This window comes from Mus musculus, chromosome 10 (assembly GCF_000001635.26).
Source record: "Mus musculus strain C57BL/6J chromosome 10, GRCm38.p6 C57BL/6J".
Taxonomy (NCBI): Eukaryota; Metazoa; Chordata; class Mammalia; order Rodentia; family Muridae; genus Mus; species Mus musculus.
The window spans coordinates 28,200,947-28,225,963 of record NC_000076.6 but is presented as its reverse complement, the minus strand read 5'-3'; the positions used below and the strand labels follow the sequence as shown (position 1 = coordinate 28,225,963).

The window sequence follows — 25,017 nt, the reverse complement described above, 5'->3', positions numbered from 1 at the left end:
CCTTCCCACCTCTAGTCAAAACTAGTGTGAGCTGAATAAGTGCGTCTCTTCTGTGCTGAGCTTCCTTTGTAAACCACTGAGTTGAAAGCAGGAAATTATGGTGTAAAACGATCCTGCAGTTTAGCCACGAAGCCAGAAGGCTAGTGGGAATGGGCAGGGACAGTGGCTGCTGGAAGAAAGAAGTGTGAGGCAAAGCAGAGCTAAGGAAATAAATTGAATGGAACACTGGGGTGAAGAGAAATGATCAAGGCTATGACCAAAGAGGAAAATAGTTCATGTATAAGGCAGGCAATTTCCGGCAAGGAAAAGAGGTGTGAACTACTTACTATCTGCTCCCCCACACATCTGTTTATTTACTGTGTGCTTATGTGCCCTGGTATGCACGTGAAGGTCAAAAGACAACCCCTATGAACTGGTTCTCTCCTACCACCATGTGTGTTCAGGGATCAAACTCAGGTCTTAGGCTTGGCAGCAAGTGCCATTAGCTGTCTGAGCCATCCATCTCCGGGGTACTATTTTTCTAGTTTTAAAAACAAGGAAAATGTTTCAGTAAAAGGCAAAGGAGTGGCCAGGTGCTGGCAATGACCCAGATCCCACTTTCACCTGTGCCCCCTCCAACTTCTTGGTGCTTGCTTTGAGTGATTCTAATTCTCTCTCAGAGAAGCTTCGGCATTCTTTTTAAACAAGTTCCAAGTCTCCTAGGCATTGAAAAATAAAGAGAAATGACGAGCAGGCCTGTAACATTTGACACTCTGTGCTCATCACCAAGTCACTGGAGCTACCTCTCTGGAACTAAGTTCCCCCCTCTGGAAGGTGAAGAAATTGGGCTAGCGTCCTATAGCATTCTCTCGTTTCAAAGTACTGTAAGATTATAGCCTACAATAATGGTCTTTAAAATTCAAGTACCAGAAAAGCTTTCCATTATTCGGAGAATATAAGAATAAAACTACTCAGTCCTCTTTCCAAAGGAAGAAAAAGTCACCAAAGAGCTAAACTGCAAAGCACACTTTATTCACTTCCCTTTAAACAGCCCTTGGCTTTTGCACACTACTTAAACTCTCCCACCTCATAGTCCAAGCTTCCCACCTTCAAGATGGAGAAGGAACTTTCCCAAGGGGAAAAGCTCTCTGGGGAGAGCATTCAGACACTGATGTCCCACCTCACTGTCCCCTCACCCTTTTCCAGAAGTTTACGGAATCATTTCTTCCATGCACATTGGGGGCTAGGAGCAGGAGCAGCTTGGGAAACTGCAATGATTTCAAAGTGTAGGTTTGTCCCCAAAGAACAATTTAGCTGCTAAGAGCTCAGAAAAGAGAATAAAGAGCTCCTATGTAAGGAAGGATCAAAGCATGCTAGGTAAAATCACAGAGAAAAGTGTTGCCTGGATTCCCTGGCAGGCATTCAAATGCAACTCTGATTGAAAATTCCAAGTTGCAGCCCTTGACTGCAGAGGATAAAACATCCCAAGGGAGGACTAACATTTAAACTGGTCCTCAGCCTTAAAAGCCTACCAGCCCCATAGAAGGTTGTTTGAAAGGTTGTATTCTATGGCCAATGAAGCAAGTTTAGAAGATTGAACCTCAAGGAAACTATAGAAACTCAGTGTACATTTACTGAAAAAGACGGCTATACTGTGAAATTTTAGTCAATTGTTTTAAAAGCTTTAGAAAGTTTCAATGAAATAATTTCACTAAGATCTCCTTGCACATGTTAAGAATAAATCTTTATTTTGGTGGATGCCTCAAAGACAGAGATGCTGTTATTCTGACAAATATTCTGTGAAATCTCTTCAAGAACAGAGCACTTTAGTCCAGTGAAAATAGATAAGGAAGGAATAGGAAATCTCTCCTCAGAGGCCAAAAGCCTCGTGGAAGAGCAAACCACGCCATTCTGAAGGCCATTCTTTATTATACACAACACGCACAGGTACTTGCTGATCTCCTGTGATACATTTCAGCAAAGTCTCTGGTGAACAGAGCACGCGAGTGAGGAAGAAAAGAAAGCTGCATTTGGGGCTTAGCATCAGCCAGCAAGGACATGCTACTTGGTCCCCTCCACAGAACAGACCCCAAATAAATATGTTTTCAAATAAGCACTTAGAAATTTGGTTCGGTGGTAACAGCTTGTGTTCACAGTGTAGTGCCTGCCTTCCCACCCACAGCGCTTAATGTACTAAATAAACACCATCATCCGCCAGGGCATCCCTGTTATTGATGTAGCTGCAGAGAGTGATCCATCCCTTATCCAAACGAGGAAACAATTCCAGAAGGTTAAATTAGTTGCTCATAGCTACAGGATTAATAGTAAAATAGGGAGCACAGCTAAGGGCTCCCCAAGCTATTGCTCCAGTTTTTTGTTTTCCGTTTGGTTTTTTTATTTTTTCATTTCCTAAATGAGGTATTTTTTTCCTTTACAAGTCATTAGGGGACTTAAGCATTTTTTTATTGCAACAGTATTCATGAAGGAGTGCATTTTTAAGAGGAAGATAATTAAACACATCAAGTTTACAGTTTTCTAGTTAAAGGGGTGTTATCAATGAAAATGTTCTACTCAACCAAACTTTTCAGCTTAATATTCAAATATATCACAGAAACGGTCAAATTTTTCTATATAAAAGCCCCAGCCACAAATCATCACTGTTAAATTAGTTTTAGGCCATCATTCTCATCACTGGAAAGTTAAGTCACCTCATTTAAAAGTAATGTTAGCTTATTGCTTTAAAAGATAAAATGATCACCTTCATGGCATATAACAAAAGCGTTACCCTTAAGCTGCGTCTGGCTCCTTTGTAAGTTATCTGAAATGTTGGGTTCCGACCTACAGCACCAATGCAAAGCACAAACTCTTGTTTTCCCTGTCTGCCCTCTGCTGCATCTGCAATAACCTTGCCATGTCTTGTGGCTATTGTTTCAGTATAATTGAATTCTTGGAAGATTTTATTTGCCTGACAACATTTCAAGAGAACAATATGAGCAACTCAATTATCATCAGACAACTCATGGAACTGAAACTGAATAAATAGAAATCCTGGATTTGTCTATGAGTTGTAAACAACCAGCTGTCCTACATGCCCCACCCCCACCAGACAGCAACTATAACCTCAGAAGTACCAGCTTTGTTTTCTAGGTTTCCCCACCCCACCCCCCCACGTTCCCCCCACCCCCGCTGATAATTACTACATCATTTAATCATTCCTTGGCTTTTCTGTACTAAATCATTTTAGGCACTATCTATGCAACAATAGAGAATTAATAAAAATAAAATATTTCAACAAAGTACTTGCACTGCAAAGTATTTTAAGCCAATTGATAGCTTCCGACATGTAATGTATTATTCTAATGGATTGTTGGCTTGCTCTTGCTTAGAACAGATCTCAGTTAGCCCATGCTAATAGGAGTCCTTGAGTCCCATATTGCAGCAGGTTAGTTTTGATATCAGATTTGATTTAAAACGTACCATCTCTAAAAGCTCACCCCTGTTCTCCAAACATCGCCCCTGACCACGCCCATTGCCATATCAGCTCATGACTACTGATGCCTTCCAAGCAGTAGGGTGAAATAAAACAAACTGTACTCATCCATAAATATGATCTTTGTTTGTTTTTTAAAACAGAGATTCTCTGTATAGACCTGAAACTGGACCTATAGACCAGGCTGGACTCTAACTCAGAAATCTGCCTCCCAAATGCTGGAGTTAAAGGGATGTGCCACTACCACCCATCCATGGATACAATCTTAATCTTAAATCATTTCAAAACACTATCTAATCCTTCTTTAAACTAAATTGACCAGGCAGTGATGGCTCACGCCTTTAATCCCAGCACTTGGGAGGCACAGACAGGCAGATTTCTGAGTTCGAGGCCAGCCTGGTCTACAAAGTGAGTTTCAGGACAGCTGGGGCTATACAGAGAAACCCTGTCTCAAAAAACAAAACAAAAGAAACAAAAACAAACAAACAAAAAAATTTGACCCTAATGTAGAATCTTTTTTTTTTTTTTCATGACATCGTATTCTCTAGTTCAAATCATCCCTATGTGGATTCTAGTAATCTAATCAGGCTTCCTGCTACACATCTTTTCCATCCCAGTGTTTGTTTCCCACATTCTTTACCTAGGATCATGTCAGGATAAAAGTCCAACCATGCCACTCTGTTGTAGGCTTTAATAAGTATTATTGAGAATCGTCTATTATAATCAGCCCACTATTACTACGATATTACCTCTTACTGAAATGTCTCCTTTCAACCAAATTGTCTCCTGACTGGTCTTCAGTACCAGGCAATCTCTCCTTCAGAGACTTCTTACTGTGTCTGCCTGGACCTCTCTTACCCTAGATCTTTGGGTACAACATCCATATACTAGTGGGATAGACTCTTGGTTTTGTAGACTTATGTGATCTTTTCCTGGGATATAAAATATAACATCTAGTTACTAATGGTAGGCTCCTGGTGGTTAGACTTGTTTGGGATTTTCCTGGGCTATATGATCACTTTCGTTTTCACATGTGCATTAGTTTTAAGGGAAAAAGAAATTGAGCTTTACGGGTTTTCTGCTGAAACTACAAAATGAAGAAATACTGAGAAAAATATCTTCCCAAAAGAACACAGAATCCGTCCACAAAACAATTATCCTTTGTGAGCATGCAATATAGCAAGTAGTAATTTACCTAGTTTCCTAGCTTTTCCTATAAAGGGACAAACATTCTTATATGTTATTCATTGAATACATTTGGAGAAAATTTTCCAGAGAATAATTTGTTAAGTTCTGATTTTTGCCTATTCTCTTTCTAAAATTGTTTTTTTTTTACCTGTACATTATTACCCTCAGGTCTCCAAGTAAGACTAACACAGTATGATGATAGCCATTATAGTCCTCACAAACATGTTCTGAGAAACAAAAGGCAAAATAAAAATGCCTTTTTTTTTTGGACCCCGTGGTGGTGGCACATGACTTTAATCCCAGGACTCTGGAGGCAGAGGCAGACATCTTTGTGAGTTTGAGTCCAGCCTGGTCTGCCGTCGTGCTAATTCCAGGACTGCCTAGGATATGACACGATGAGATAGAGCTAACTAATCCAGGTAAAAGGGCACGACCCCTCCCTGGAATTCCCTTAACTGCCAAAAGGCTGGGCCTGTAGACCCACCAGAGGTCTCCATTCTCAAGTGGGGAGACCCCTGCATGCAGGAAGTTCAGCTGAATAAACGCTCTTTGCTTTTGCATACAAAAAAGAAAGGAATGAAGGAAGGAAGGAAGGAAGGAAGGAAGGAAGGAAGAAAGAAAGAAAGAAAGAAAGAAAGAAAGAAAGAAAGAAAGAGAGAGAAAGAGCAAAAGAAAGAGAGAGAGAGAAAGAGAGAGAGAAAGAAAGGAAGGAAGGAAGGAAGGAAGGAAGGAAGAAAGAAAGAAAGAAAGAAAGAAAGAAAGAAAGAAAGAAAGAAAGAAAGAAAGAAAGAGAGAGAGAAAGAAAGAGCGAAAGAAAGAAAGAAAGAAAGAAAGAAAGAAAGAAAGAAAGAAAGAAAGAAAGAAAGAGAGAGAGAGAGAAAGAAAGAAAGAGAGAAAGAGAAAGAGAGAGAGAAAGAAAGGAAGGAAGGAAGGAAGGAAGGAAGGAAGGACAGACTCTGGATTCTTTAAACTCTGAATGTGGCTCGTAGTCTGAGAAGTAGGGGGAATGAAATGAAAGATTTATAGGAGAGACCATGTAGAAAGACATCCTCTTTAATGGAGAGAGTAAGAAACAGCAGACAAATACATGAGCAAAGTAGAACGATTATAGTCCATAAAAGGAAAAAAAAAAAATCATTGTTCATGAAGAGATTCAGTGACCCAAACTAAGCTGCCACCTCATTTTCAAAAATCATGTCCAGGTATCATTAGGAGTCTCAGACTGAAGTGCCTGTACATGGTTGAAATCACATAGACAGGATAATGTTTGAACTGGACATAAAATAATTCCTAATGGTCCACTGAAAACCTATAATGGGCAAGGACATTATTCTATGCTAGAATAAGTGAGAGGAATTCAAATCAACTTCTTACAGATTAACAAGATTACTAACCCTCCATGTCACCCTGGAGCCAAAGGGGAAAAGCTTAATAAGATTGATTACAAAACAACAGCACATTTAGATGCTGACAGATGCTGCACAAATATTTAAATCTTATGGGTATAACAAAACAAGAGAGCAAATGTAAACTGTGTTATTTCTAATTTACTTATGGCAAAGTAGACACTCAAAAAGGTTAAATGTCTCAATAAAAACCCCAAACAAGAGAATCTGGACTCAAATGTTGGTTAAGCTAGTCTCTCTTCCAGGTTATTTATACACTATTTGTTTAGTAAAATTAAGATGAGCAACGATCTCTGGTCTGCCTCTTACATGTAGTATGTTTATTTCGGTAAGTTAAAGCTTTTCTATCACTATCAAATGAGTTTTGTGATGCATATGGGACTAGGAATGTTGACATCAAAAATGGGCAGTGAGCGCAACCTCACTCAATTACAGCACTCAATCATTCCAGACATAAGTAACCTGTGCTGATACAAGCGGACAGTGAGTATTTCAAAGCAGCACTTGTTTCTCCTTGCTTGGACTACGCTGATGATGCTCATTCAGCTATCCAGTTCCCACACAGAGATATGAAGCTAAAAGATCCAAAGCATCTTTGGACTACTATTATTGGTTTAGTAAGGAACTCACCAGGCTGTGCACTAAGAGTGCACAAGAAAGCTATACTTTCATGACTAGAGAGAAAGGAGACCTTCAGCATCAGATAGTGGCACGTGACTGCAGCAGTCCACCTCGACTTCACTGATTTTAAAATGGAGTAAATGATTAAAAAGCCAATGGTATCCAACTAAAAAGAATCTTGTTCTCAGTTTCACTAGTAATGCATTTCCTTGAAAAGAAAAATCTGGCTATAGTAATCAAAATCATTTGCCTTGCTGTATGGCAAGGTGTCGCTAATATAACTGTAACTTTGTTAGCCATAGTAAACTAGTCAGATATCAAGTAGTCTGCAGAAAATGGATAAACACAAGCCATGGGGTAATGGTATGATCTTCCATTACAGTTATATTGCACTCTATTAAAGTAAAGCCCTGATCTAAAATACTCAAGTTTGTCTTTGATAATATTGTCATTCAATATGTTAATATATTCAAATGACTCAGGATAGCAAGATAACTGATACATGCTATTGAAGGGGGGAAGCTAACAAAAGCTCACTAACATTTTTTAAGGTTCTGAGCTATTTAGTCAATAGTTATTTATTAAACCATAAGCAACTGAACAAAAGTCACTAATGCTGTGTCCTTTAACTCTCCCACTGTCTGAGACAGGGCTTCTCTGTGTAGCCCTGGTCATCCTGAAACTTGCTCTGTAGACCAGGTTAGCCTCGAACACAGAGATCTGTCTCCTTCTGCCTCCTGAGTGGTGGGACTGAAGGCGTACCCCGCCATGGACAGCTTCACTTTACACATAATGTTATGAGTAGTAGCACTCAAAGACAGCTAACAGCATCCTGTAAGAAAAATGTCACAAAATTCAGTGATCATTCCCCAGCAATGAAGAAGGGACAGGAACAAGAAATAGAAGAAATAATAACAAACATTGTCAATATTTTGAAATGCTGAGTGATTACAAAGAGGATGTATGTATTACATAATAACAAGCTATGTTGTTCAGACTGGCTAAAGCAACTGGCTCAACCCCTGTAGTCACACTCCAGTAGTCCTGTGACAAAAAAAAAAAATCTCAACACCACTTTTCTTAAACTGTCAGCAAGCTTTCTTTGAAAGCAATCCTGAAATAAAAGTAGTGGCTGTTTACCAGAGAAAATATTTTAACATGGGGCTTTGAAAGAAAATTACTGGAATGAGCGTATGTCTGCAAAGATTGGCCCCCTGAAAGGAACCACAGTGGTGTGGAGAGACTGGAAGGCTGCAGACTCAGAGCCTAATTACACTTCATCTCTGAACAATTTAAGACCCCTGAAGTGCTCACTCACCTCTGGGTCAGACCTAACATCCTGTGACTGAGACACAAAATAAAACTTTGAGGAATCCCTCATCTTATTAGACCTGTGGCTTCCACCAACCCAAGACCTAAGGTGTCCCCTGTAGTATCCAAGGCCCATAGTGTTCCATGGTGAAACACTGTACTAGGGACACCTAAATGTATCCGCCAGGACATGGTCATTTACACTCACAGCAGCATAAACCATGCCTTCTATCCCTTTGAGATGAAGGCTGTTTCCTTCCAAGACAAGATCATCTTTTTTTTTTTTTTTAAATTATGGACACTATATTCCAGCTACATGTCTTGGGTTAGAAACAACATATTTCACTTTTTTTTCCATTTTGGATGATTGGAAATAAGAGTATGGAGCAGTAGTACACAGTATAAATTATATGCTCACTTAATATCCACCGAAACCAAGTAAAAAAAAAAAAACACACACAAAAACTAGTGATAGGGTAATCAGAAAACTCACTACTGTTAGCATGTGGACCAAGAACGTCTGACTTTCAGAAACAAATGTTTGAGAGCAAGTAGAATTCTTTTAAAGACGTGAATGCAAGGAAAATAGAGCACCTTTATCCTTCAATCAAGTCTCTTCTTTTCAGTGTGAAAGAAATAAGAGAAAGATGAAACTTGACCAGTTTTTAAAAACAAAACAAAAACAAAAACAACAACAAAACCAGTTCTGAAGTGAAGTAATTGGCTTCCTTTAAAAGCTTTTATGCTAGTTGAATGACTTGATAGATAGAAAGCTTTTATCCTAGTTGAATGACTTGATAGTAGCCCTTTTCTCTCATTCCCCTGCCCCTTCTCCAGCCTCTTCCTCTGGTTCTTGAACCCTTAGGCCACTGTGTTAGTCACGGGCTAAACCCCTGCAGTCACTCCCCAGGCTTCTCTGCCAAATTCAGTAGACAAAACTCCTAACACATTGGAATGCTAAATGTCCAGAGCCTAATTATATATCTTTTCCTCCAGAGGTTTTCTTATACAACTTTTCTTAAATTGTCTGACTTCAGGTACTTTGGACAGCCACAAAGAGTCCACTGCTTACCTGAATAAACCAGAATGCTAAAAAAAAAAAAAAGTACAACTATTGTCAGCAGGAAGTGCTCCTTTAAGAGTGACACAGGATGAGACTAGGCCGGGGCCTAGCAAACACAGAAGTGGATGCTCACAGTCAACTATTGGATGGATCACAGGGCCCCCAATGGAGGAGCTAGAGAAAGTATCCAAGGAGCTAAAGGGATCTGCAACCCTATAGGTGGAACAACAATATGAACTAACCAGTACCCCAGAGTTCTTGACTCTAGCTACATATGTATCAAAAGATGGCCTAGTCGGCCATCACTGGAAAGAGAGGCCCATTGTTCAGGCAAACTTTATATGCCCCAGTACAGGGGAACGCCAGGGCCAAAAAATGGGAATGGGTGGGTAGGGGAGAGGGTGGGGCACTTTTGGGATAGCACTGGAAATGTAATTGAAGAAAATACGTAATGAAAAAAAAAAATGAAAAAAAAAAAAAAGAGTGACACAGGAAGAAGAGCTTCATGTTAGACAAGTTCCGTGTGTTAACTGTTCCCAGAGAGCTGACTTAATAGAACAGACTGCAGTCCCTAAACCCAAGAAACAACCACAACTTCAACATAAGTTCAGGAGTTGACCAAGTGAACCTAGGTATATTATCTTTTTGGAACATTACGTGTGTGTGTGTGTGTGTGTGTGTGTGTGTGTGTGTGGTGTGTCTGTCTATCTGTGTTTCTCTGTGTGTGTGGCCATGCACACGCGCACGCGCACACGCGCGAATACACACACACACACACACACACACACACACACATATATATATATATAAGCTTACTACAAACCCGTATGAGAGATCTAGCTCAGAGCTTTGTATACAGTAAAGATAAATTCTGTTTTTCTTTAACTGGTCTCTGCTGTTTTTGTCATTAATCCTTAATGAAATATTGACTTTTTAAAAATAACCCTTCAAAAAAATTTTTAAAAACTCATTTCAACTCCCGTTTTGTTTTGTTTTTCAAAAATTTCCTGTGATAAGCTGTTTAACAGAACATGTGCTATCAGAGTCTGCCTACTGTCACAAATGTAACAAGATAGTCAATTGTGCTACTGAAGTATTTGCATTTTACAGAGTACTATATTCTGACCAAAATTAGAATGATAAGACTGCCACAGGAACAAAACCAGTACTTATACGTGGAATCAATCAATACAGCCATTATGCAACCAGGAATAGTGCCTATCTAACTCATAGAATCCCAGCTCAAGTAATTCGGGCTGATTCCTGGCAAGTGTTAAGACTTGATTGAAGAGCTAGACTATGTTTACACTTAGAAATTACATACGATAAGTACTTGAAATAGGTATGAAGTTTCCATCTGTTTTCTTAGAACGTTAATAAAGGAATAACTAGTTTTGGTTGGTTATTTAATGACAGGGGTATTGAAATAGTAATTCCATATTTGCCTTACCACAACTCCATTACACCTCCCACTCCTTTTCTACTCAGTGCCCTCCCCACCACTCTCCTGATAACATCCGTCTGGCTATGTGCATCAGGATAAAGGGCATGGCACCCAGCCTGGACTCCATCCTGGCCAGGAGAGGGATGCAGATGGAAGGTCAGCAGGGAGGAACTCAGTCTCGTCTCCGTGCTGATTGACAAACGCTCAAACATGAGATATAAACTGGACCAATTAGACTACATGGTAAATTTGTGGATGGACAGAGACTGGCATAGAATGAATAAAACCACACGTAAAATTGACTTTTTGAATATCAATTTGCCACCAAGGCCTGGAAATATGACTCAGTTCATAGAGTGTTTGCCACAAAACACAAGGATCCAGTTTCAGTAGCCAAGGAACATAAGATGTAAAAAAACAAACGCACAAAACAAAAACAACAACAAAACACAAAACACAAAACAAAACAAAAACCCTTGAATGGCACTTATAATCAATACCCTTGTGTTGAGGAGTGGAGAAAGACAGAAGGATGTCTGGGGCTTGGTAGACAGTGAGGCTTACCAAATTGGTGAGCTCTAGGTACTGAAAAAAAAAAACCACTTTCTCGAAAACAAAAACGATAAGGCTGGAGAAATGGCTCCCCAATTAAAAGCACTTGATATTCTTCCAGAGAAGCCAGGTTCACTTGCCACCATCCACATGACAGCTCACAAGCATGCACAAAAGATCTGCTACCCTCTTCCAGGCTCCCTGAGGACCATGGATGCATGCAGTGCATAAGCATACATGCATTAAGTACTCATCTACATAAAATAAACATAAGTAAACTTAAAAAAAAAAAAAACCCTAATGCAAGTCAGGTTTGGCTCTTGCTGTCAGCCCCAGGCTCCCAGAAGTAAGACTCAGACTCAAAATATAATTCCAAATACCTTGGCCATATAGCTAGGCCTTTCTTCTTCCTAGATCAGATCAGCACTTAAAATGATCCATTTATTTTAATCTACATTCTGCCAAATGGCTAGTTACCTGTGCTCAGGTATCATGTGCCTGTCTTGTTATACTTTTTTGGCTGGCATTTTCCCAGAATCCTTCCTATCTCCCAGATGTCCTACCTCCTATTTCCTGCCTAAGCCATAGGCCATCATATTTATTATTGATATATCCATAAAGACGAAAGATAATCTATATACAAACTAAAATGTTAAGGGAACAAGAAAAACAACATTGGCCTCTGGCCTGCACAGACATGCTCATGCATGTACTTATGCACACAAGGATGTTCACATACACATATCACACATGCACACAAACACACAATTGCCAACTCTGCTTCATACTTAATAAGCAAGTATTAAAGAATTTGGTGTGAGGCTGGAGAGATGGCTCAGCTGTTAAAGGCTGGGCTCACAACCAAAATATAAGAATTTGGTGCAGAGTCGAGAAACCCATAAGCAACTATTGAATTATCTGAAACTGTTTTGTTAAATGTGCTTTTTCCAAGCCCTGGAAAAAGAGCCACCAGTGTTGTCTTACATTGCTAAGTGGGGAGTTAATGATTGTATAGACCGCTCAAAGTTGCCATGGGCTCTGAACACACAAAACACAAATTTTGTTGAGAAATGCTCCTCAGCCAATAATTTGTTCATTAGAAAAGAGCCTTTTAAAATAGACAATCATTCTTTCAGATGAAATTAGGTTTGAAGGTCAACAGTCTTCCATAACAGTAGAGCATTCTGAATATAATCTATAGAGGATATGAACATTTTGTATCATGCTATTTAGTGATATATATAACAGATCACTTCAATGCTATGATGAAAGCATTGATATGATATAGTTTGACAAAGATCCCTATTTTAATTCCTTGTCTCTTGTTCCCATGGGGCCATTTTTATTTCCATGTGGTCCCTCTTGTTTTTGGAAACTAATAAGTGTTCAACTTCAGATACACAGTAGCATCAAGATACAAGTTTATTTTCGGAAAGATAAAATATAAGGTCATAACCACAGCTTAACTCACCCTCTCATCCCAGGAGAGGTAATTTTGTTTCTCTGGACTACATATTGATTTTAAGGTCCATGTTAAAGATAGCTGCACAGACTTTGAAAAGGACATTTTCTAGGAGTGGCACAATATAAATCTTTTTCTCTCCCTCTTTTTTAATACTAAACTGTTGTTCCCTTATGGGATATATTGGAGCATATCTAACTTAGATATATCATATACTTGAAATAGCAGGAAAAGAGTCCTATCTCCGCATGCCACTTCCTCACTCTGTAATTTAGACATTCTTCAGGCTGCACTGATGTACATAGGGATAGATAGTAATCCTTACACTAAAAAGCAGCTGTTCCTTGGTGCCTGACTCTTCAAGTGTTCCACGCCAGCCTTTTACTCCCTCACCTCACACTGTCTCCAACTCTTGGTGTTTCTAATAAACAGCTCAAGTATGGTAAACTCTCTTGTCTGTGCTCATGGCAAAAGTTCCAGCAGACATAATGACGACACAGTTGGGAAGAGCACATTGAAAGAAGCCTGTAATTTTTTGTCCTAAAATACACCACTATAAACAAAGCCTTAACAAATATTTTCAAACTCTGACTTCCCTCAGCCTCCCTCAGAGAATCCTCGGGTTTCTTCTTCTAGCACATGTGTTCTCATGACACAGTGGATGATATGTTTCCAAAGGATGACCCACGACAAGTGTTCATCAAATAACTAAAAATAACATAAAGGTAAATGAAACAAAGGACAGAGCCTCACCCCAAAGGGCGTCAGAAGAAAAACCACTGTAGATTAAATCAAATAAGTAACAGTGTACAGTGAACTTAAATATCTACGCTGGAGTCAAGGAAAGGTGTCAGTTTGCTTATAATGAAATACAAACAAGATGGTCCTGTGGCAAGTTACTGATCTGCACTGGTCATCTGAGAGCAAGTGATGCCCTCTACCAATCTCAATATCATTTATTGTATAGGGCTCTCAGGAGGACTAAAAAATATCATATAAGACAGGGTGAAGGCTCAAGGGTGGAACACTTGTCATGAGAGCCTTGGGACTGCACTTTGCATCTCTAGACCTACATAAACCTATGTAATATGATCCCAGGGCTTCTCTGCCAAGATCAGAGGCAGAGAGATTCACATTCCTAGAAGTGCATGCTCCAACTAGACTGACAAAAAGAAAAACAGAGAGACCCTGTTTTAAACAAGGCAGTAACATGAAGGATGTGCTTAGACACCACCCCTGACCTTCAACATATGTCATTATGTAGCTAAGTATATGCCCGCAACACCACACACACACACACACACACACACACACACACACACACACACATTCACTGGAGTTAACTTTTAGCTCAGACATGGAAGTACAAAAGGGTTTGAGCTAGCAAAACCAGTTTCAAACTTTACCTTAGTGCCTTCAGCCTCTAAGTGTTCCTCAGAGTGGCCACCAGGACAGATCAACTGTAGTTAGAGTTATGATATTGAGTACAGAAGTTAAGTTCCCTGCGAATGCTGTCATGTGCATTAACTTGTAGACATCACACTTTCTATTGTCACTACATCCCACCAGCAGAAGGAAATAACAACCGCAGTGAGAGATGAGCATAGTACAGTGGAATATGTAAGCAGAGTGAACCTCAGCAAGTAAGTACTTAAAGAATGGGAGCATTATTTTAGCAACCTGACTAATAGAGTATGCAAGAAATCTAAGAAAACAGCCTCCAGTTTAAAGGCTGATTTCTTAGTGTTGTGTGAACTCTCTCTTATACCGTCTCATCTGCTCTCTAAACATTCAGGCCATAAGCCACTGAATCACACCTCACTAAGTTTTACAAGGCAGAGAAATGGTTTCCTCCTTCACCCTTCCAGTTAATCTAAATTAGAGCCTTTATTATTTTTTAATAACATACAGTATGTACAATTTAAATCAAAAACTCCATGTAGTGATTTATATTATTAGCAGTAGGAAGAAGCAAGATGAAGATGGAATCTAATGTAGTCATAATTTTAAATACTGTCAAATAGGTATTCCACAGACTCTAAAGTAAAATTCAATTAATCATGTCAGAGAAACACATCTTCAAAAGAAGCAGTTACAATTTCAGTGGAAGACAAATGTAATGATAGGTCAGCCTCCCGCCTCGCCCTCACATCTAGAACAGAACAGATAGTCAAACGCAGAAATGAATTTGTTTCATGCGGTCATAAGCATAAAAGAATATTTGAGGATCAAGATCACAGAAAAAAAAAATGTGTGAGATCAAAGAACAATGTCTAGCTCTGTCTGCCATCTGCATTCTCTCTGGCCTGTCTTAAGCATGGCTATAACAGGTTTCTGTGTGGAGGACTGACATTCATGTGACAAGCAAGGTGGAGAAAGTGCGAATTCTCTCCTAATAATTGACATTTAAACAAATCAGAATTAGATGATATCCCTTATAAGGGCAGAGTTTACTGAATAATTACAATCTTCTGATTACACTAAAATCTCTCATTACAATGTTTAAGAAACAAAAATTTCCTACCTGATTGTTTTCTATAAGAAGAGAGAATTTTTTCTTCAAATTATGAACAAAATCTTTTATTTATTTAATGTAAGGTGTTGAAGGGTAGGGTGAGCCTGGGCAGAAAGCCTAAGAAGACACCCAGTGTTATCTTCTATCATACTCCACTTTATAGTAATAATATGAAGCCCACAGTGTCAGCTGGGCTGATAGGCCAGCAACTTCCCAGGATCTACCTGGCTCCATTCTCAGTTCTGGAGTTAACAGGCACACAAAGCCATACAAGGCTGTTTATGTAGGCACTGGGGACTTAGATCTTTGCACCTTCACAGCAAGCATTTTGACTCACGGAGGCATCTCTCTAGCCCCTTAAACAAAAAACTATCAAGCCTTGTGTTATAAAAGCTGCCTCTTTTATCTAAAGAAAATAAAATGGTGTCTTGAGAAACTGAAATTTTTAACCATGCTATATGTACATGAAGACATTATGAGTCCGGTGGGAAAATATGTAATAATATTGAAACTGTTAGAATAACCTCAGTGGACATATGTAGACAGTAGATTGAAAGACTATCAATCTATGCAGTCAGATAAAGAGTGCCATGCCAGTCAGCAAGCTCTGCTTCCTTCAGATGATCATGTGTAGATGCAGTACAAATGGGGGAGGATTTGGTGAATGGATAATTAGACAACAAATAGAAATAAATAGAAATAAATATATAACCTGAACAAAGCCCAAAGATGGATTTATGGAATCAAGGCTTATGGGACCAAAGAAGGAAGAAAATAAAGAGTCTACCACATTTGAGGTCTTCTGGAACATATCTCTTTTGCTAACCTACAACACTATAATTATTATTCTAGCTTCTCAATAGTATGCTTGTGTCCTCAATAGCCTTATGTCCTTGTCACTTTTTGCTAACTTACAAGTTACAGATAAGAAAACAAACAACTCAGTAGTTTCTTGACTGAAAGCAGCTCAAATGCTTCCCAGGTAAATAACTAGGTATCCAGCATCCAGATATCTCTTTCATGCCTTCTTGCCATGCCCTCCCATAAGTACGTACACTAACAGACTTCTAACTCAGCAATCGGTGTGCCTATTTTTGAAATGTATGGACATCAAATGAAACACTCTTGTGTCTGTTTTCACTCCCTGATGATGGTTTTGAAATCCATCAATATTGCTGATTACAGCATGAGTTGGTTCCTTCACATTGTGGAATCATATCTATCTCACTACATGAATACACTGCCTGGCTTTGGTACACTGTATGGCTGAGAGGGATTCAGGCTGCTTACATCTTGGAACTATTAAGAACTAATGCTATATACATTAGTGCATTCTTTGAATGAATACATGGCTATGGCTTTCTGGGCTTATATCCAAGAATGGATTGGCTGCCCATTAGGCTGCACAAAGTGGCTATCCAGATGTTGAGTCTACAGTAGCCTGAGATGTTTCCTCTTGTTCTCAATTCTTCTCAGCAACACCTGATGTCACTATGGTGCAGCTGAACTCATTATACCTTTACTTTGCATCCCATTAATGAAAAGCTTTTCCTATTTTAATATGACTTTGCTACAGGGCTCATTCATGAAGTGTTTGTTCTTCTGAAAGCTATTTTTAAACATTTAATGGTCCTTCTTGTCATCATTACTGTCATCTAACAAGCTAAGAACTGTTCTGGAATGTGGCAAGCAGTCACTAATAGTAACATATTTGTCACAAGACATTATTTCTTATTTTCTATATTCTTCCCTTAGTATTTAGAATTGAATATTTACAATTTCTGGTTTTCTTAACCCTCTAATGGCCAATAAGACATCACTAATTAACAATGTCCAAGTACTGAAAGGTTCACTACCATGTCTGCCTCAGACAGACAGACTTCTTATGACAGAAGGCATGGAATGGCTTCGTGGTTTTGTTTCTACTTATGTTTTTTTTTTTTTCCAGTAAATAAAGTAAGTAGGCCTACCTATTTGTATGAACAAAGAAAAGATGGGTCATTTGAAATTTTTAAAATACTATTTATTTTATGTATATGAGTGTTGTACATACATATATGTGTATGTAGCATGCGCATGTCTGGTGCCCATGGAGGTCAGAAGAGGGCATCAGATATCCTAGAACTGGAGTGGTAAAAAGTTATGAGCTATGGGTGCTGAGCATGAAACTCTAGTTTCTAAAAGAACAAGTGTTTTTAGCAGCTGAGCCAAGTCCCCAGGAAGATCATGAAAATCTAGTATGTCTAATTATGTCCTTTTAGCCAATATATTGGCAGATTAATGCTTAGTAGGTTCTTTTAAAAATATTAGCAGGAAAATTGGAGAAAATATCTTATAAAAAACTGAACAGGGCTAGAGGAGATACTTCAATTAATAATGTACTTATCATACAGGTATGGGAACTTTCTTTCTAGTGCTCATACCAAAGCTTGAAAGTTTATAATCCTAACTGAAAAGGGTGAGACAAGAGAATCCACATTGGTCAGCTAAATAAGCCAACTCTTCAAGCTCCAGGCTATCTTAAGATTCGGTCTCAAAAACCAAGATGGAAGATTCCTTAGAAGAGAAACCCAAGTTTGTCCTCTTGCTGCCACATGCACAAACACACATGTGCATGTGAACCTACATCTACAATCACATGTATATAAAACAGGTTAATAAAACAGGAATACATATGGGTATTTCTTTGACGTTTCCTTAGACTAAACATAGTTACATTCTGCAAAAAATAAAAAATAATAATAACATGTCCATGACCTTTTCCCTTCTTTGCATGATTAATTATTTAATGTGTTATTAATTGGAGGATATGAATGAATATCAAACACTTTCAATTTCTCTGCATAACATCCTTTACTGTAACCGATGATTAAGTAATTGTGTAAAAGGTGAACCAACAAGGTCATTTGAACATTCTCTTCAGCTCTCATTACACACCATCAATAGCAATTAGTAATGGCAACATTTCCATAAATCAACATCTTTCTGATTATTCTCTGATGATAAACAGTCAAAATGTGTGCATTGCAGCCCACCTTTTTAATATTACATGAAAAATTAAGTCTAAATATACCACTGAGAATACTGAAGTGACAAACGTACAGAGATTTCTTTAATCAGAAAGAGCCAGAATGATATTGTATGTACCTTTGAAAGAAGATTACAGACCAATGCACAAAATGAGGTGAGTCTGCCCATAGTGTCAGGGTCAATCATAAGAAACCAAGGGAGTTAAGTAAACACTGTCCCCACCCCACCCCCACGGTGTATTCCTCCAGGAGGAAAACTATGCTTTAGTGTAGTCTCAAAATTACCATTTACCAACTCAGACAGAGAAAGCTACAATTCAGAATAAATAGAAGGCTTAAACTCAGCATGTACCTTAGAACAGAACCATGCCAAAAAAAAAAAAAAAAAATCCACAAAACGTACTCACTGAATTCATTTGCACCCTCATTTGAATGTCTTTCATTTGAGTTTTATTTTATTTGCGTTGAGACCTTGTCATAGTCCACTGATCATCACCAATGATTTTTCCTTTTGTGTTTATGAATCATGTTAACTAGCAAGGTTTCTTAATCAGCCACCTTAATTGATATTTGCACTTCCAATGGCAATGTCTGAAACTCACAGTCAACTATGAAGGACATGCTTAATTTAAATTTAGCTATCTCTATGTAATTATAATACAAAATAAATTATACTTCAAAAGAAATTATTTGAAGAACATTAACATCAGCTATATGATTTAAAGCATAAAGGGTGTTATCTTTTTACACATACATAATTTTATATATAATCATTTGCTTCTTGCTAAGCAACACTTGTTCTCCTAGGTACTATGGTTCAAATTTGGTGTTTACGTTTCTGATTCTTATAATTATTCAAATTATTACTAAACACATAACTTAGAGTTAGTTTCAAACTAATATATAGAACTGAAAAACACACTAGTCCCATATTATATTAAGTGGAAAGTATATATTGATATGCTATTTTGTTGTGCTTTTCACAAGTCACAAAAAATAAAATAAAATAAAATAAAATAATAACATGACCTGTCTTAAGCAATCAGAAAATATACTGCCTCAGAAAATCAAAAGTCAATACCTACAACAAGTTCTATATCAGTAAGAAACTCTGTGTGTATCCACAAAATTTACTCAGAAAGCATCTCGGCTTGATAATTTTGTCTCCAAGGTCTCTCTTTGTAGAAGAATTGGCTCATCATGGTCTGTGGGAGAATGAGACCATTTATCTCCTTACCAACAACTAGTGCTTGCTTAGAGTCTAACTAGATCACACCTATGAGAGATGATCAAAGATATGAAATAAGACATGAATCAATGATCAAATGATTTGGTTAAATGATCAAAATAAGTTTTACTTGATCATTTTGACTTCTTATTAAGAGACAAAAACAGCTAATGTTTATAAACTTACATAATTTTTGCAAAGCACAGAAAGTTGTATTCAGAAATTTTGAAGAATATAGGAAGGTATAGAATATTGTAAAGAAAATTTTAAAATTTTTTACATGTGACCAAATAGACCACTTAATAAGCTTAATATAACAAATTTCTATTGTTACATGTAAAGTGAAAAAATCTTGTTTGTTTTTTTTTTTTTTTTTCGGAAATATTCCCTAGACATTGAATTAGGGGAATGTGACTTACCTTGAGGCATTTCGGGGGGCAGGTAATGAGGTTCCTGCGCACTGACATGGACCCACTCAAAGTCATCGTATAAATCCTGGTGGTAGTCACAAGCCCCTGGCCCATCATCAAAAGTACAGCCACCTAGAAAGGGAAGCAAGGAACATGGTGATGTCTGCATGCCCTTTGTCCATAAAAGAAGATCACTGAGCAGCAAGAGCTGAGGGAAATGGCACCTGGTGACACATGTGATCTTAATTGTCAATGGCACCCCTGTTGGTCTCTACTGCCTTTAGAAATTCAATACAAATAAAAACCTCATATATTCAACTTGTCAGAGCCCCAGAAGGAAATCTGAAGTTTTGAATCATTTTTAAAAACATATTATGAAGGCTTCCTTTGGCTTATAAATCTCCAATCTAAACACTGTTGCCAGTGTTACTGGAAAAGGGATAGGAAGAGAGAAAACTTTCCTTGCAATGCAAGTTCGAACCTGTGAAGTTCATGTTTTAGCCTTATCAACCCCTTGATTTAAAAGATGTCCATGAGTTTAGCAGTGGTGAAGTACATCTTTAATTGCAGCACTTGGGAGGCAGAGGTATGTGAATCTTTGTGACTCTAAAGCCAGCCTGGTCTAAAGAGCAAGTTCCAGGATGGCCAAGTCTCAGAGAGCAACCCTGTCTCTGATAATACACATATACACACAGGTACACACACATATGCATGCACGCATGCATACAGATAAAACAAAAAACAAACAAAAAACAGGAGTAAAGGTGTCTCTGATGTCTCATACAGTGAATAATTCACAGGTTACCAAGGTGTAAACAGTACTTGAGGCCTGGGACAGGCTTCTCTGGATTATTTAGATTATTTTTAAACTCAATACAATTAACATGAGAGAACCTGAAGCACAAAATGAATCAGATTAGCCTGTTACGACACCCAGGCTTCCTTTGCTTAATGACCTGATTTTTCAAGAGCACAAGTAGCCTTTCCCCTTTGACATCAGTCATCCTTACCCTTGTCTGTGCTTTCAGATGTGACTCTATAGCAGAAGGAAAATGGATGTTTTTTCCTTCAGAGCCCATCTCTAAAGGGTGCATAGTGAACTTAGTCAGTTTACTCACACCGGGAAAATAAGAAGTGGCCTGTATGTCTCATCTTAAAAGAAAATGGATTACAACTAATGAAAATCTAGCAGTGGCTTCAATGAGAAAAACCAATAACCTGTCTCCTTTCAAGTGGCTTATTTGCTTAGTTTCCATGGAGATCTGTGTGGAGAAACTTGGGGAATTCTAAGGCAAGCAATAACAGTGAACAGGTGGAAAACTTCAGACCATTAAATTCTTCTCCCTCTCTTCATCAAAAGTTTATCACTTTGGATATGAGTGAAAGACAGTCTTCTGCAACAATGAACCGCAGCTGCATCAAAGACAACACCATAAGAGACAGAGAGAACCACAAACCCAAAGCCTTTCTCAAAAGCACAACACACTGTGGGCACTCTTGAGTCTCTCTTATGACTACAGAAATCCTTCACTATGACCCGAAGCCCAACAGATGGAGCATGTATTATCATGGTTTAAATACACTCAAAATGACCTTGGTTGCATAGGGTTTCATGAAAAATGATCAACATTTCTTTTAAATTAATTTAATTCATTGAAAACCTACAAAAGAGGGTACTAGGCAATGCATCTTTGTATCACAAAGGAAAAGCTTTTCTCACAAATACAATGTGTTATCACAAACCCAAAAAGACCTACAGCTTTGCAATGTATGCCTGCAGGGCCCCCATTACCTTTTACACAGGTGCGGTGCCCTCTGTATACAAACCTAAACTACCAGGAGAAATCATGTTGACTCATTTGGAAGACAAATGGCTGTAATTGTTGCCCTTCGTAGACATGGTTAATTTTAGATGCCAGAATGCTGATTAAGAATAACAGGAGGAATAGCGATCCGAAGTGTGCCAACGGTGCATGTCACCACTATACTAGGAATGTGTCAGAAGGATTTTGAAATCTTTAACTCATCAGCTTGACTTGCATAATAAGAAAAACCCTTGAAGACGAACCTTCAATTTCTTCTTTACAGTAAATTCTAATCCTGGAGGTACCACAAACCTATTTAACACATGGAAAGCACATTTATAAACCTGCTCCAGGACATTCTTAGAATCATTTTTGTGAAGGAGATTTCTAGCTCAAAAGTATTAGTGAAGTGACAACAAAGTGTAGAGGACAAGAGATAGATTATAGTAGCAGTAGCAGTAGTAGTAGTAGTAATAATAATAATAATAATTAGCAAAAACTCTAAGCTGATGAATGAAACAGAAAAATCCATGTGATACAAGTGACAACAAGATGATCAAAATTCTAAAAGAAGCAAAAGACCAGACTACACTCACCAAGGTACACCTAAAGAAGAAAAGATGCACCAAGCAAAAATAAACACAGGATGTCTTTCAAGATGTCCAAGGAGAATGCACTATTCTTTTCTAATGACCTCCTCTTCCATTCCAACGGAAATACCTGCTGACATCTTCTCCTGAGCCCAGCTTCTTTGTACTTAGAAGCGAAAAACAACAGTGCATGAAAACTGAGATTGCAAACAGGAAAAGAAGAGAAAAGTAATATACACGAAAAGAAACATGGCATTGTCAGGGTCCAAAACTGTTTCTGAATAACAGCTATGAAATGTATGGAGGAGTCAGGTAGAAATAACTTAACACGAAAGGTCTCTGATGCCATAGAAGGAAATCAGACAGTTCAATCTACAGTTGAATTAAAACCCTAAAAGTTTATCCCGAGGTACACTGAGAAAATTATACATCTAGCAGCCATGTGGAGTACAAAGGGAATAAGATAAACTGAGGCAACAACGTATTTCCAGCTTACAACACATAACACATAGCACACCTCTCATCCTGTACAATTGGATTTTTTGGGGTGTGGGGGGAAGGGCAGAGAACAAGGTGGGCTCGCTAGATCTTATATATGCGAGAGAAGAACTCTACCATCAGGCTTCACTCCCAGTCCTAACCCTACCATAGATCTGGAAAAAATTCTGCCATATCATATTCCTATTAGTGATTTTACAAGCATAGGCTTCTATGGTATATGATATTCAAAATGCACATTCCTGAAATACAGTATTGTAGAGAGAAACATCCCTTGGCATGCGGTGGCACACACCTTTAATCCTAGCACTTAGGAGGCAGAAGCAGGTGGATCTCTGTGAATTCAAGGCTAGTTTGATCTATGTAGTGAGTTCAAGACCAGTCAAGGCTATATAGTAAGGTTCTGTCTCAAAATTAAAATGGAATTGTCTAAGTACAATTCTCTAGAGTTCTCTGCCAGTGACCCCTAAAGAACCTGTTGGCTCATCAAAGTTCTAGGATTGTAGAGATGTAGAGAATTAGAGACCCAGAGCCAAAATCATCTTGAGGTTCCTTGACAGTCTTTTATTAACAATGTCTTTATATGAAACCTACCATGATATCATCAATTAGGTATAATATATTCCTTTTATCAGGTAACTGAGTCCATATGCACTAATTTATATGAAGATACATGCTGAAGAAGTCATTAACCTCTAAGACCTGTGCCAGGGAATTCCTACTTTGTAGTGATCCTTTCTGGAAATTTGTGAGAAAAATTATTTATGCTAAAACTCTTTTGAGGCTAGTGAGATAGCTTAAAATGTGAGGATACTTGCTGCTAAGACTGACAACCTGAGTTCAATTCAGAAATCCACATGAAAGAACAAAATCAGCTCCCCCAAATTCCTATTCTCTCTCTCCTTCTCTGTCAACAAATATGCAGAGAGACAGAAAGATAGACAGATGATACTGATAAATTTCTTGATAGATGATAGATATATGATAATAGATGGATAGATAAGATAGATGACAGATAAAAGATGATTGATAGATATATAGGTAAATAAACAGATGATAGATAGAAAGATGATAGGTAGATATTAGATGATTGATAGATATATAAATAGATAAACATGGTAAATAAAGAGATAGAGATGATAGATGATTAATAGACATATAAATAGATAAATGATTAATTAATAGAGATAGATGGTAGAGAGATGATAAATAGATGCATAGATAAACAGATTATTGATAGTTTGATACATACATACATGCATACATACATATACATACATACATACATACTCATATACATGGAAAGAAAGAAGGAAAGAAGGAAGGAAGGAAGGAAGGAAGGAAGGAAGGAAGGAAGGAAGGAAGGAAGGAAGGAAGGAAGGAAGGAAGGAAGGAGAAAAGGAAGGAAGGAAAGAAAGATGGAAAGAAGAAATGGAAATAAGGAAACAAGGAAAGAAAGGAAGAAGGAAGGTAAGAAGGAAGAAAGAAAGACAGGTAGACAGACAGGTAGTCAGACAGACAGATGATAGATGCAAAGGCACTTTTTCAAAACACAAATCCTCTCTAAAGACAAACTGTGAAATTTTTGTTTGTTTCCTTTTCATGTTTTTTGCTTTTGTTGTTGTTTTATTGGTTCATTTTTCTGGTGTTTTGAAACAGGGTCCTGTGTAGCCCAGGCTGGCCATAAGTTCATATGCTCATAAGCTCACAACATAACTGAGCATGACCTTGACCTCTGAATCTTCTTGCCTCTACTTGCTCAGTTCAGCAATTACATGACTGTCATTACACCCAGTGTCTGTGGCCTTGAGGATAGAACCCTAGACTACATACTAAATACTATACTAACTAAGATACTTTCTCTGCCCTGAAGCTAAGTTTTTTAATAATACCCAGGATCTGGTTAATTTTAAGTTTGAGCCAGAAAAATAAGTAAAAAAGTAAAGTCATTAAGGTCCCGGCAGCTTGCTCTGAGCAATCTGTGATGGGTAGGCTTTGAAAGTCATCATAGCAGGATCTTCACTTTTGTTCCTTCCAGGACCCTCATCTGTGTATCATTGACTGACCAAGAATAAATACAGGAGACAAACAGAATTATCACTCATGCTCCTTACTGCTTCCATGAACAAGCTCCTCTTAGCTGTAAGCATGGACAACTTAGTTAGATTTAAGCATAGGGAAAAACTGTATTCCTCTAAAAGAGCATATGCAAGGTCATGGAATATATGTTGGAAAATACAGTAGATATTCTTAGTAAAATTGTATGATGATTCTTAGAGAAATGTAGAATCAACCTTCACCAGTTGTGAATTAATCAATAATGTAGAGATTTGTTCACTTAGGTGGCAATCCACATCAAATCCTGTTTCTTCCTTCAGTTTCAAAAGAGAAATCAATACAGTATACAAATTTAGACCACACACCGT

At 38.1% G+C, this 25,017-nt stretch overlaps 1 protein-coding gene across 21 annotated transcripts in view; it reads right to left on the bottom strand.

The window, feature by feature from the left end:
* Ptprk (protein tyrosine phosphatase, receptor type, K) overlaps window positions 1–25,017 on the bottom strand; it is a 522,578-nt gene that overhangs the window by 371,434 nt on the left and 126,127 nt on the right. For all 21 annotated transcript variants that reach the window (NM_001359355.1, NM_008983.2, NM_001359356.1 and 18 more), the window contains exon 2: window positions 19,708–19,830. In NM_001359355.1, coding sequence (NP_001346284.1) covers window positions 19,708–19,830 — 123 coding nt within the window. The remainder of the gene's footprint in view (window positions 1–19,707; window positions 19,831–25,017) is intronic.